The following is a 15,454-nucleotide window of genomic DNA, read 5'->3' as shown; positions in this document are numbered from 1 at the left end:
GTTGCATTTTTATACACCAATAATGAACTATCAGAAAGGGAAACTAAGAATCAATCCCACTTACAATTGCATCAAAAAAATAAAATACTAAAGAATAAATTTAATCAAGGATATAAAAGAACTATAGTCAGAAAATTATAAGACACTAAAGAAAGAAATTAAAGAAGATACAAATAAGTGGAAGCACATATGGTGTTCATGGATAGGAAGAATTAACATCATTAAAATGTCCATACTATCTAAAGCAATTCATATATTCAATGCAATTCCTATCAAGATACCAAGGGCATATTTTGCAGAACTATTATAAATAGTCTAAAAATTTATATGGAACCAAAGCAGAGCCTGAATAGCCACAGCAATCTTGAAAAAGAGGAACAAAGATGGAGGAATTGTGCTCCCTGATATCAAACTATACTACAAGGCCATAGAAATCAAAACAGCATGGTATTGGCATTAAAACAGACAGTTTTTATGGGAAAATTGGACAAATACATGCAAAAAGAAAAAAAAAAATTGACCACCTTCTTACAGCATACACTAGAACAAACTCAAAATGGATTAAAGACTTAAATGTTAAACTTGAAACCATAAAAATCCTAGCAGTAAACAAAAGCAGTAAAATCTCAAGACATTTCTCCTAGCAATAATTTTTTATGATATAGCTCCTGAGACAAGGGAAACAAAAAGAAAAATAAACAAATGGGACAACATCAAACTAAAAAGCTTTGGCATAGAAAAGGAAACCATCAACAAAATGAAAAGATAACCCACTGAATGGGAGAATATATTCACCAATACACCTGATAAGGGATTAATATCCAAAACTTATAAAGAACTTATACAAGTCAACACCAAAAACACAAACAATCCAACTTAAAAATGGGCGAAGGACTGGAATAGACACTTCTCCAAAGAGGACATACAGATGGCCAATAGACATATGAAAAGATGTTCAATGTCACCAATCATCAAAGAGATGTAAATTAAAACCACAACAAGATATCACCTCAGGCCTGCCAGAATGGCTATCATCAACAAATCAACAAAATGACAAGTTTTGGTAAGGGTGTAGCGAAAAGGCAACCCTCATGCACTGTTGGTGGGAATGCAGACTGGTGCAGCCACTTCAGAAAGCAGTATGGAGCTTACTCAAAAAATTAAAAATGGAACTAACTGCCTTATGACTCAAGGATTCCACTTCTGGGAATATATACAAAATAACTGAAACATGAATTTGAAAGATTATATGCACCCCTCCCTATGTTCTCTGCGGCATTATTTATAACAGCCAAGATTTGGGAGCAGCCCAAGTGTCTATCAGTAGATAAGTGGATAAGAAAGCTATGGTACATTTACACTATGGAATACTACTCAGCTGTAAAAAAAGAAAGAAATCTTACCCTTTGTGACCGCAGGAATAGACGTGAAGAGTATTATGCTAAGTGAAATAAGCCAGTCAGAGAAAGACAAGTGTCATAGGATTTCACTCATATGTGGAATCTAATGAACAAAATAAACAAACAAAATAGAAACAGACTCATAGATAGAGACTAGACTGACAACTGTCAGAGGGGAGGGGGTTTCAGGGCTGGTTGAAAAAGGTAAAAGGATTAAGGAAAAAAAAAAGCCTTATAGCCAACAATATGATTACCAGAGGGAAGTCGGGTGGAGGGAGGCAGAAGAGGTCACAAGGGGGATAAATGGTGATGGAAGGAGACTTGACTTAGGGTGGTGAACACACAATACAATATACAGATGATGTATTATAGAATTACACACATTAAACCTGTATAATTTTATTAACCAATGTTACCCCCAATAAATTCAATATAAAGGAAATTAAAATAAAATACCTAAAAACATTTTTTAACTAAAAGGCAGTCAATAGCTGTCTGTTTGAAGACTGCAACATGACTCTTCGGAATTTATAGGCTTGTTCATTTATTATAAAAACATTTATTGAGACAGACATGTTTCTAGGTGCTTAGAAGTACAGCAGTGAACAAAATAAAGCCAAGCTCCTACTCTCAAGAAGTTTATATTCTAGTGTTACCAAATATTCCTAAGTGACCACCTGCCAATATTAAACCTCATTCCCAAATGTTGGTTTACTACATGAAGAGATCATGTCCTTTTAAGAGTACAGGAGGAAGAGATTGAAAAGAGAGAGAAGGCCTGGCAGGGTAGCTCCATTGGTGAGAGCGTTTTCCAGATACGCAAGGTTGTGGGTTCAATCCCTGGATATGACACATGCAAGAATCAACCAATGAAAGCATAAATAAATGGAGCAACATATTGATGTTTCTCTTTAAAATCAATTAATATGTAAAAATTTTTAAAAATGAAAAATTTTTAAAAGAGACATTTGGTTTTAGAAGCAGAAATAAGCCTGGTAAAATATAAAAGAAAATAGGAATTTATGAGTAATTTACAAATAAAGAATATGGATATGTCCGCTCTTGCTACTTCCTTTAAGGTAGATTGTTAAACTTGATGTGGAACTGTGGGGTTCACATCTGGATTGGAATCTCAGCTTCAAATTCCCAGCAAGTCCTTATCTCTAAATCCTCAGTTTCTTTCACCTGTAAAATGTATGTAATGATGGACTGTGTTGTGTGACATTTGCATTGATAGTGTATATTAAGTGCATAGTGATGTGACTGGCACACTGCAGACACTCAATACACGTTACTCTCTCTCTGCCAGAGAATGTGACATGCAGATAAAGTGACTTTTTACACTGATGGCCTTGAAATCCCTCACATCACCCAGAAGCAAGGCATAGAGGCAAAATAGCATCAAATAAATTTAGAAAATTGATTTTCTCAGAGGAGAGAATCAAGAATGGATTAACTATTACTTCTTGAAGGGTTGTTAGGTAGGGCTAGAGAATCCTAAGATAGAGAGGAAAGCAGAGAACATTCTACTTGGAGGATTATAATAATAAAAATAATTATAGCTACTAATTATTTCCTATGCTAAGTAATTTATACATCACAATATTTAATGCTCACAAAACCTCATTTTTCAGATGAGGGAACTGAGGCTAGGTTAAGAGATTTTCCTAAAGTTTTGAATGCTAGAAAGTAGCAGAACCAGACCACTGCTGGAAGCAGAATGCCCTGTAACCCCCTGGTGCAATTCAGGAAAAGCCATTTCGAATCAAGGTTTTCACAAGTCCGGGAACCCCTTGACCAGCAGAAGTGACTCTTTCAAGAACTGAAGTAAAGGGCCTTCCTCCAACTGATAACTAACTGATATAATGGAAAACTTTATAAAGCCGCATGACATAATATACTGCAGGGCCATCCATTATTAATGTTGATAATCAATAATCAATAAAAGCAATCATGCTCAGACTCTATTTTCCCTAAGACCACTCCTTCCTATGAGTTATTAAAATCATTTCAATTATCTGATATTAAATGTCACATAGAAAATATCCACTTTCAAAATGTTGGGAACATGATATTTTAAGAATTAATGCTTTCGGTCATTTTAATCAGTTTCTGATATATGTAGTTTTCTGGAAGCACTTCGGAGATGAACATTGTGGCCGTGACTAATAATGACAAGAATATGAACTATGTTCTTCATATACAGACCAGAACCAGAACATTACCTAAGTACTTTACTATCTTAAGTATTTAGGAAGCTTTAAATAAAAAATAAATTTGCCTGTTTCACTGAAATTGAGCATCCCCTTTTTCAGGCATAAAACCTCAAACTTATTAATTTCATGGCAATATTTTAAAATGAGTGCTAGTACCAGCTAGATGACTGCATGATAAGTGTCTTAAAATTTCAAGAAAAGGCACTAAATTTTTCACAGTATTTGTGCTTCATTCTCAACGTAATAAAAATATGCCACCCTTTTAATAATGAATAGATTCTCAGTTTGATTTATATGCATGGATTAAATGTCATCTTTGAAAAGTTGCTATTATATTCATATTGGATTTCCCTTCAGTAAAACAAAAATGGTGCTCATCTACTATTATAATAGTGATACCTTTCTGTGCTGGCGTATAAATATGAACTGGTTGATACGCTTCTCAGAACTCAATAGATACACGAGACAGTCTGCTGGCACAGCGAGTTTAAGTGAGGCTTTCTCTGAGCTTCTGAGGTGCCCATGTGCCCTCCACAGAAAGTGGCTCCACCAAGGAACAAGGAGCCAGACTTTATTTTAGAGATGCCAGGTTTACACACTGAAATCTGAAAGGGTGAAGTCCATTGTTGCTGCTTCTTTCCCACTGGATAAAAGGACAATTCACTGTCACCAGTTCTTCACGAGCTCTTGTATTAGTTCTCTAAGGCTGTCATAACAAAGTACCAGAGACTGAGGGGTTTAAACAATAGAAAATTATTTTCTCACAGTTCTGGAGGCTAGAAGTCCAAGATCAAGGTTTCATCAGGGTTTCTGTTTTCTAAGGCTTCCCTCCTTGGTTTGTCTCCTTGTGGCTTCACATGGTCTTCCCTCCATTTGTATTCCTTCTGTGTGTGTTTTCATCTCCTTTTATAACCCTAGTTGCTCATATTGGATTAGGGCCCACCCTAATGACCTCATTTTAACTTAATTTCCTCTTTAAAGACCCTATCTGCAAATACTATCACATTTTGAGGCACCATGATTTAGGACTTGAGCATATGAATTTTGTGGGCACACAATTCAGTCCATAACGTCCCCCTATCTATCCACTTCCACCTCTTTTATCTACTTTTTATATGCACAAAGCATAAATCACAAGTCATTTCACAGAAGACCCAAGTGGTTTTTGGGTGACCCAAAGCAGAATTTAGAAATAAAATGATTTTTTTTCTTTAAGCACCCAGTTTCAATTTGCAGAAGCTACCCAAGCGCTTTAAGGAGATGGCCCTGGCTTTAGTTCTCCTGCTCTCATTATAGCATTTGGTCACAGAAGGGGCTAAATAAGTTCTTAATTATCTGTTGCTCCAGAACAAACTATTCCAAAGTGTAGTGGCTTGAAACAACATTTTCCTATATCTCCCAATTATGTGGATCAGGAAATAAGACATGACTCAGCAGAACAACTCATGTACTGTTGAGGACCTGTATGTTTAAGTACTGTTCTCTCTGAAGAACACACCAGTACACGTGGTATGGCCTTTGCCCTCAAACACCGGGAATCTTGTTGCAGCTAATTAATGTTTGTAAAAGTGACTGGCTTTGGAATATGAAGGATAGGTAGGAGTTAACATGGGGACAATGCCAGAACTTGAAGGATATACAGAATTTGGGTACAGCTTGAGCTGGAAGGATGGTTGGGTAGGTAGAGGGAGGTTGGCTCTGTCTGATGAGAGTAGACTGAGGCTATATTACAAATGTCTTTGAGCCCAGAGCAAGCAGTTTGATTTACCCAAAGAACAATGGGAAATCACCAAATGGTTTTAAAAGGGGAATGATAAAGTGATGTGATGGGAAGACTTTTTTAGTCAATGATGACCATGGGCACATTGGTGATGCCCCTGGGGTTAGAAGAAAGCCCTCTTTGGAGTTATAAAATTATAAAAGGTTGAGTATCTGGAATTATAAGCAGAGGTTGCATTCCCAGCACTTCCCTCATAGGCTATATGATCATGGGTCACTTGCATTATTTCTCCAAAACTGAGTTTCTCATCTGTGATATAAAAATGTTAATGTCAATCTCACCCATTTCTTTTGAGGTTAAGTGTCATAATATTGGTAAAAATGGTAAAAACAGCAAACTCTATTTTGGTCTAAAAATACCTACTGGTTTTATAAAGGAAGGACTTAGGCTATAAAGATATGTACAGGTACTGCTCACAATCGCTCAGTTTTTCCTTTCAAATAATGTAATTATGGGCATATTATAAACAGAAATAGTAACAGTATACTTTAGTTAACCAAAACTTTATTTAAGATATATATTTGGTTTTGTTTATTTAATTTTAAAAGCTGATTTGTTCTTAATTTTAAAATATTTTAGTCCTTGCAAAATGTGGGAAGCTGAGTGGCACTGTAGCCTTTACCCTGGACACGCCCCTGTTGGTGGTGACATAATGAGATCAATGAGGGCTCTTGTGATGACTGTTTTACGGTTGAGATAACAGAGGCAAGGGGAGGTTGCATAGCTGCTCTAAGTCACTTTACTAATTAGGTTTTGAAGCAGAACTTAAATCAAGGTGAAGAGCACACATTTATCCACCATCTTATCATCCTGGACTCCAGTATCTATTCTTTATATTTAAATCTACATACGGAAACTTTCTGTGATAGCATTTACAAAAGATGTTATCAGTTATTTAAATGTATTTTATTTCATTAAATAAAAAGCCTTAGTCGATCACAAATAAGTAAAGAGCAGATTAACGACGGAATCCTCAAGATTGCCACAATTTAGTGTAAGGTAAGTCATTTTTTGCCTTTAAACTAGTCTTCATAAATGATTTTTATCCACATGCCAACATGTGATTCAAAAAATCAGACATACTTATCAAATAAAATGAGGTCAAGTACCATCAAAATCAAGTGATTTTTTTTTTTAGTGACACAGACATTCAATCCAAGATATAGCTTTATTTTCTTTCTGGCATAGGGTAATATAAAAAATAAAATATGTAAGCCTAAATTGAAGGAAACCACGGCCTTAATGGAATCATTAAAGAAATTGTTGCAGAATGTTGCAGGCTTCCAGAAATAACCCTGTAATGTCAGCAAAGTTGGAGTCAGCATGGTTACCTGCTCCACACAGAGGGGCCTGGTCACGTTTGTTACATCTGCCTGAGGATTGGCCCCACGGGAACACAAGGCCTTTCAGAATTTTTTAAAAATTCATTAATCATTGTTCTTTGCTTAAATTTTGCTGGTTTTGTTTCTTTAATCTATTGTTTTTCTTTTTTTAAGTTGGCTAATTCCTGTACCTGACGAAAATGAGAATTATACACATAGCAGTTCTAATAATTAACAGAAGTTTCTTTAGTTCAAATATCATTGCCAAAGTTCAATAATGGTATTTTTCAATGTCACCCAAAAAAGATGATCATGCTAGACAATTATAAGACCATAATTATCACAATTCTTAATTTATGATTTTATATTTGTAAAAAGTACTTCAATGCATTTTTAGTCTTCTATAAGCTCTACACATTCCATCTTTAGTTATTCATATTATTGTACTAGAAACCAAGTACAGCTGAAGAAAAGACAAAATCTTTTCCCAAACTTTCAAAGGATCTGTGTAATTTTCTTATAATATTATTTTCTTAATTTAAGGCTTTCCTATAGTAATGTTTGCTATAACTTTTTATCTTTCCAATTGTAAACAAGATGGTTTACAATTAGAAACATATATTAATGGTTTAAATTAGTGATTTCCAAACTGCGGTGTACATGTCATGTAAAAGTATAGAGGCTTTAGCCTCAATCCACATTTAACTTTGAGTTTTTATTGAGTTAATTATTGAAAAATAATCATTTAATTATGCGAATTAAATGATCATTTATTCTTTCTTTTGCTATTCAAATGTTCTTAATTGTCTATTTTATTAAAATTTAATAGAAAAGACGTACTTCTACTTAATATTCCTTTTTAAAATTATAAAACATTTCAAACATAGAAATTTCAGAAGAATAATGTGTCATTAGTTCTTCTGTTCTTCCCAGCTCTTGAAAGATATCCTTTGTTCTTTCAGCAAGTTTCTGTACAGTGTATATTTGTTATGGGTTGAATTGTGTCCTCCCAAAGAAGATATATTGAAATCCTGATCCCCCAATACCTCAGAATGTGACCTGATTTGAAAATAGGATCTCCACAGACTTCATCAAGTTAAAATGAGGTCATTAGGGTGAACCTTAAATCCAAATGACTGGTGTCCTTATAAAAAGAAAAAATTTGTATGCAGAAACACACACAGAAGGAAGATGGAACAAAGACACACAGGGGAAATGCCATGAGAAGACCAAGAATTGGAGGATATATCTACAAGCCAAGGAACACTTGTTACAGGAGCTAGGAGAGGAGCACAGGTGGTTCTTTCCCTAGCGCCTTCAGAACATGGCCCTGCCCACACCCTGATTTCAGACTTCTAGCCTCCAGAACTATGAAACAATCAATTTCTTTGCTTTAAGCCACTAAGTTTGTGGTACTCTGTGATGGCACCTTTAGGAAACTAATACAATATTCTTAGTTAAAAATGTTCCTATCTATTTGGAACACCCCTGTCCCAACTCTCAAATGATAGGTTAGAGATCTTTTTGAAATTTTTCTCCCTGAATTCTGAATATATTTTTCAATTGTCTTCAGTAGGTTTCTGTGCTGGCGGAGAATTCAACTCCCGGGTCACTCACGGGAGTGAGGTGGAGGTTCTTGGGGCACCGCTGGAGGAAGCGTTTGCAGAAGCCCCCAGGGGGGATGGGATGTGGGAGATTTTACTGGCGTGGAGTTACATTCCTTGGGTTGCACTGTCCCATTTCCCCCAAGCCAGCCCTGAAAGAGGGGCAGCTGGGAGTTCAGCAGAGCCAGAAACAAGGCCAACGTGCAGAGCTCCTGTTCCATGTTTCCTGTGGCAGGCGGGTGGGGCTCAGCATTCAGGCCAGATTAAGGTCTGTTAGTCCTTGTGTGGAGCCCAACATGGCCGTGAGCCACGTGGGCAGAGGGGACATGCCCCTAAGAAAGCAGTCACAGGAGCCAGGCACCCAGGGGCCATGAGAATGGCTCCTTTGTCTAGAAGTTTATATATTTAGATTTTGAGCACTTGCAGTGGCCGTGCCCATCCTGCCAAGCACCTGTTTCCAGGAGTGACTGACAGGCGAGCATCTTCCCACGTCACTCAGGCCTTCCTGGGCTTGCGTCTGCACTGCCTTTGAACAGTCCCTTCCCCCATCAATCAGGGGGGCCAGACTTGGAAAGCATTAAATACAGCTTTTTTGCAAAGCTATATCAATGGCATGCCTATATTATCTGGTCTCCCCTTTCCCTCCTTTCCTGTTAAATAATAACCAGGTTATTACAACGGCATTACGTGTAGTTTCACTACAGTATGTCCAGGTGTGGATTGGTTTTACTGTGCCTTGCTCAGAATTTCTGATTCCTTAATCTGGTTATTCATGTTTTCTGGGGAGTCCAGGAAATTAATAGCTGTTATCTCTTCATGAAGTGTTTATTCCCTTATCCTCCATATTCTCTGCTTCTGGGAATTTTATAAGATGCACCTTCGACCTTCTCTTCTGTGTTTTTTCAAGTCACTTCTCTTTTTTCCATCTCTTTCTCTTTTAGTGCTAGAGTCAAGACAATTTCCTCTGATCTGGCTTCCAGTTCATTAGCTCTCTTTTCAGAGGGTCTAATCTGTGTACTGTATCTTTTAAATTTTTAATTTCAACTACTATCTTTTTTCCATTACAAAAATTCTATTGCATATTATTAGGAGATACACAATTTTAAGCAGAGTCTAGATAGAAAAAGATAAAATTCTTATTTCCCTCTATTGGTGAGCAGATATTTTTGTCTAGTCTCCCTTTTAGACTAGTCTTGGATATCCGAGATTTATTCAGAAGATTTTCTTTCAACACTCCACACCTAATAGGCCCCAAACCTCATCTTTACACTGTTCATTGAGATGCAAAACTTTTTATCAACAAGACTGATAATTTCTTCCCAAGCAGTCACAGCCAGTTTACCCATTCCCTGTCTGCTTTTAAATGTCCTCTTCAGTTCTGGTACCCATGGAAATTCCTTTCTTTCTACAGTGTTCATCAATTTATCTGAAGCCTTTTGCTTTATCCTGTCATCTATCGAAGGACACTTGGGCTGTTTCCACGTCTTGGCCATTGTGAATAATGCTGCAGTGAACACAGAAGTACATGCATCTTAATGAATAAATGTTTTCAAAATTTTGGGGTAGATATCCAGAAAAGGGGTTGCTGGATCATATGGTAACTCTGTTCTTAATTTTTTGAGGAGCCTCCAAACTGTTTTCCATAATGTCTGTTCCAGTTTACATTCCCACCAGCAGTGAATGAGGGTCCTTTTTCTCTCTAACCTCTCCAACACTTGTTATTTCTTGTTTTATTAATAATAGCCATTCTAACAGGTGAGAGGTAGTATCTCATTGTAGTATTGACTTGCATTGTCCTAATAGCTAGTGACGTTGAGCATCTTTGTCATATATCCACTGGCCAATTGCATGTCTTCTTGGGAGAGGTGTCTGCTCAGGTCCTCTGCCCATTTTTTAGTTAGATTGTTTGTTTATTTAGTATTGAACTGTATGAGTTCTTTATATATTTTGGATATTAACCCCTTGTAAGAGCTGTTGTTACCAAATGTCTTTTGTCATTCAGTATGTTGCTTTTTTATTTTGTTGGCCGTTTCTTTAGCTGTACAGAATCATTTTAGTTTGATATTGTTCCATTAAATTATTTTTGCCTTTACTTCCCTCATCTTTAGGGTCAAATTCATAAAATCCTCTGTAAGAACAAAGTCTATACGTTTAGTACCTATGTTTTCTTCTATTTAATTTATTGTTTCACGTCTTATATTGAGGTCTTTGATCCATTTTAAGTTAAATTTTGTGTATGGTAACAAACAGCCATCTACTTTCACTCTTTTGCATGTGGCTTTCCAATTTTCCCAGCACCATTTATTGAAGAAGTTTTCTTTTCTCCATTGTGTGTTTCTGGCTCCTTTGTTGAAAATTATTTGCCCATATACATGTGGGTTTATTTCTGGGCTCTCAATTCTGCTCCTGGTCTGTGTATACATGTATACAGTAGAATCGTGCTCAGCCATAAGAAAAGATGAAATGCTGTCATTTGCAATAATATGGATGGATCTTGAGAATCTCATGCTATGCAAAATAAGTCAGAAAAGGTAAGAACCACATGATTTCATTCATATGTGGGATATAAAACTAAAAGCAACAAATGAACAAACGAGAAAAACAAACAAAAACTCATAGACACAGACAGTATGTTGGTCACCAGAGGGAAGGGGGTAGGAGAAAGGTAGTAAAAAGTAGATGGGGTCAAATATATTGCGACAGAAGATCTGACTTTGGGCGGTAGGCACACAATGTGATATACAGATGATGTATTGTAGAATTGTACACTTGAAATCTATATAAACTTATTAACTAATGTCACCCCGATAAGTTTAATAAAAAAATAAAAAATAAATTAAATAAATAAATAAAAGCCTTTTGCTTATATCTCATCTAAAATTTCTAGATGTTTATCGAACATAACCTGAAAACAAAATATGCCTTTAACTTCTAATTCTGTAAGGGTGGTAAACTAACATAATCCAGACATTTAACTTAGTTTATCATCCTGCCAGAACTGAAAGTCAAAAGGTGTATTTTTTCACACATCTCTTCCCAAAGATCCCAGCCTATTTGCTGTTAGTGAACATGATCGACAATGAAAGCAATGTTTTCTATTTAAAATATTCTCAGGATAAGTGTGAAAAGACAAATAGGTTCCAAATGTCTCTACCAAGGAATTACTAAAAATCTTCAAGCACGATACTCAAAATTAATGAGCCTAAATTTAGAGACTGTAATTTAATCTGATTCTTACAGTAACTCAAATAGGGGGTTGTTATTACCTCATTTCACACTGAGGGGACTGAAGCTCAGACTTGTTAGTTAATTCATCATATTTGACCACCTTAAAATACAGGGAAAAAAACAATGCTAAGATGTGGGATTATTTGGGACAAAAATCCAAGCAATAGTATCCAGATGTGGTTCTATGCATGTCTGGAGCGATATACCTTTGGGATCACCAGAATATTTGTTGCCTCCCTCAGGAGCCTTCTCAAACCCTATAAGCACCTTCTTCACTTTAGCCTTCAAGTGTTTGCCTGCTGGCCTCGCCCAATGCCAAAGGAAAGCCAACTTTGACACTATCACATTGTATCCTCATTCCCAGATCCACCGGCACTGTGACCTTACAAATGGAAAATGCGAACATTTCCTCAGCAGACTCAGCGCTGCTCCTGTGGCTAGGACCTGCCCTTTGGTTTGGTCAGTGCCTCCTGAGCTCCCCCTTTCCGTATAGGAACAGACGGCATCTCGCCCAGTTCGCATGTCTAAGATGCCCTGCGCTCTCAAAGGCCTCCATGAAGCCTATTTCTCCTACTCGGGGGGTAAGAATAGAGATGACCCTGTCCCAGACTTGTATTTTTAAAGTAATGGCATATGTATCTTAAATCTCCTCATACCAATTCCATGCACACTGTGCATATATGTCTTTTTGTGTGTCCATTCCTATTATTAAAAAATTGCATTACTTGAAAACTTGCTGTTTTAACTGTCAGTCTCCCACAAGCCGCTAGCATAGTGACTGGCAGGCAGAATTGTGTGGTTAGTGAAAAAACTTGCTGTTATTGGGTAGAGCCCAATGGAATGAACAAGACTTTGAGCAACAGCATTTTTATTCTGAAATCAAACAGCCTCAGATGACTTCTCTTTCCTGTCAAGTTCTGGAGGTTTTGGTGCTTTTCTTGTTTTTGTTTATGTCTTGAATTTTGTACTTTTCTTATATACGCTGAAAGTGAACTAGCCAAGTGTATTTCTTTGGGGGCTCAGGATTTTGCCAGGAGATACCAAGGGATGGATGTAATTCAGTGACATTTTGTCAGGCTGTTAAAGAGTAAATTTTCCTTGACTGTGGCAGGAGGTAATTATTTTTGTTTGTTTGCTTCTGACACAGGGGAAGAAAATTTGGGGTTGTTATTTCAACTATTCCAAGATGCTTTTTGTTCTGTTTGGCAGGAAGGGGAAAAGGCATTTTACTCTTGGAGGAATAACTAGCCTCTGTTTTCTCTGCAGACTTGATGCGCTTTTTAACATGGTGAGCAGTTTTGCAACCCCAGCCTCTTAATGATTTTTCCCTTCTCCCTACATGGACCTCTTGGTCTTCCTGGCATTTGATCTGTAGCACATTCTGTTAGGAAGAGTCAACAGCATGCATGGAATATCCTCAGAGCAAACACAGCATAGATGTGGCTTCTGCACTCAGGGTTCATGCTCTGGTGGGGGGAGACAGGGATGGACATCTAAACCAATCATAACAATAATAAAAATAATTATATCATCTTTCGATGTAAAACAGTTATTTATGCAGATGGTTCTAGAAAACAAGCTCCTTGAATAATATTTTTTGTAATCTAGCTTCCCATACTTTCAAAATTTTAGGTTCTTAATTTAAATGCACCAAAGAATGTATTGCCTATTGAGTAATGATTGGACCCTTTTTAAAATTATTAACTAAAATCTTAGCTAACACCACATTCCTGAAATCTCTCTGAGGTAAACGGTGAGAACCAAGACCTCAGTTCAAGGGCTGAGCTATGCCTATGGCCCCCTTGGTAATTGTTCTCAATGTCTGGCTTTGCAGAGGCAATGGGCTCCCCAGGGGAAAAGCCCTTTCCATACCCACCCCCGCCTAAGCCTTCTCACATGTATCTCACACTTCTTAACAAGGCCTTTGGGATGACTCATTAGAGGGAAAAAATGTTAACCTGCATTGTTCTCAAGCAAGGTTAATTCAAAAGGTACCTGAAATATGAGCATTTGTCATATATATTTAAATGAAAGTCCACCGGGTAAGAATGTATGGGCTTCACTATCAAAGAGACAGAATGATTGTAACAGTAATAATAAAAGAAGCTTTTGAATTCTTACTACTTAGTAGCACTGTGTAGTTCCACAAGTGTTATCTCAGTCATTCTTTACAATGTCACTGGTAGGCAGGTGTTATCCCCATGTCACAGATGGGCCAACTGAGACTTGGCTCCTCAGTGATTCTTGGATGTCTTTTCCTTCAAGAGTTCAAGTCACTGTTTCAAAAGGACTTCTTGTGTCACCACCACCACCATCACTACCAAGTCAACAAACTATGTGTGACATTGGTGGTGGCTACAGCTTAGGGTTAAGCTGCGCCCTTCACTAAACGTCTACCAAAGGTAGGCTGTTTTTGGGTTTAACTCCTATCAACTTCCAAACAACATGGAGTTGTGGGGGGGGGGGGACTGTCACTGTCCTCAAAAGGTCTTTGATACCTAAAAAGTAAAGGTGGTAAAAAATAGAGATTAAAAATCTCTTTTCTTCTCAGATATTGGAGGCAAATAAGGACATCCTAGGTTTGTAGTTTTTAAACCTACTTTACAAAATTGCTCATTGTTACAGCTACATTTTCCATTTAAATTTCAGTTGATCATTCAGTGGCCAGAATAATTGCAATTCATTATCTGAGGAATACATTTATGTGACTAATATATTGTCACCCTTCATGAAATACCACATACTAGAATTAATTAAAAGAATAACTTTTAAGACAAGACCTAAAGAGAAGTGGGGAAAGAAAGCACACGCTAATCTATTTTAGTAAGAAATTATTTTCTTCTTAAAAATCGCTCTGTGATGTCTATGTTGACTCATAATGTTTGTTTCAGTCGCTCGAATTAACAGTGCAAGGCAATGCCATAGTTGTGAGCAGCCTGTGCTCACACCCAGCAGTCGATGCTCCGGCTGGAGTAAGGGCTTGGGAACCAGCCCGGCCTCTTTCTTTTCTTTCCCTGGGCTGGAGCTGCCTGGAGACAATCTGTCCAGTGCTGAGCCCCACAGAAAGCTGAGCTCTCCCTCTGCTTCCACAGGTAACTCGATCTCCTACCTCTACTTCGTATCCCTGCATTCAGACAACTCCCTAATCTCCCTCCCTCCCCCAACACAGTGTCTTCTCCGGTACTTTTGCATGGTAAGCACATTACCCTATATTCATAATATATTTTCTGAACAATCCCTCCAACACGTCCTCTTACCCAACCCTTGGGTCCCACCTAAAATCAGTGTCCCTGACTGCCTACGCACAGGCAAAATACACCCAAAAATACACACATCGAAATATACATGTTACATACAAAATACACATGTTAGTGATCTCTTAGCATGTAAATCCTTAAATGCACCAAGAATCCATGATCTATGTTCTTGACATATAAGGATGACATTTCTGTTTTACACAGGACGTAGGGAGTCTTTGTAAAGTCCACAGCACAGTGTTTGGCACATACGGTGGTTATTGGGTATTTGCTGAAGGCAGGAAGAAAGGAACGGAGGGAGGGGGGGGGGAGGAAGCTGCAGACAGAGATGAAAACGTAGACAGACAGGGAAAGCAGGGAAGCTAAATAAAAAGTGATGTATGTCCAAAAAGACCAACTTACCACATAAAGGTCCTCATGGAAATACAGTCCCACATCGTAAAAGTGTCCGTCGTGCCTCACTGGGTGGCTTCTGGCCTTCGGTTGCTCTGTGTGCCATCGCTGCCAGACACGGCCGCCTGGCCGACTGAGCAGCGACACTCTGAGGCGGTAAGAGCCCTGGGGAGCCTTGTCCTTCAAGCCCCTTATGCATTTCATCTGTAGTTGAAGGGGCTGAGGAGACTGAGGCTGTCCAAGCTAAAGGAAGA

General features: G+C 37.7%; 1 protein-coding gene across 1 annotated transcript in view; it reads right to left on the bottom strand.

The window, feature by feature from the left end:
* LOC107537507 (uncharacterized) overlaps positions 1-15,454 on the bottom strand; it is a 160,777-nt gene that overhangs the window by 138,963 nt on the left and 6,360 nt on the right. The window contains exon 4 of the mRNA XM_087820727.1: positions 15,210-15,443. Coding sequence (XP_087676853.1) covers positions 15,210-15,443 — 234 coding nt within the window. The remainder of the gene's footprint in view (positions 1-15,209; positions 15,444-15,454) is intronic.

The sequence above is a fragment of the Miniopterus natalensis genome, chromosome 9, assembly GCF_054644295.1.
Source record: "Miniopterus natalensis isolate mMinNat1 chromosome 9, mMinNat1.hap1, whole genome shotgun sequence".
NCBI classification, from domain to species: domain Eukaryota; kingdom Metazoa; phylum Chordata; class Mammalia; order Chiroptera; family Miniopteridae; genus Miniopterus; species Miniopterus natalensis.
This window is presented reverse-complemented; position numbering and strand designations above follow the sequence as displayed.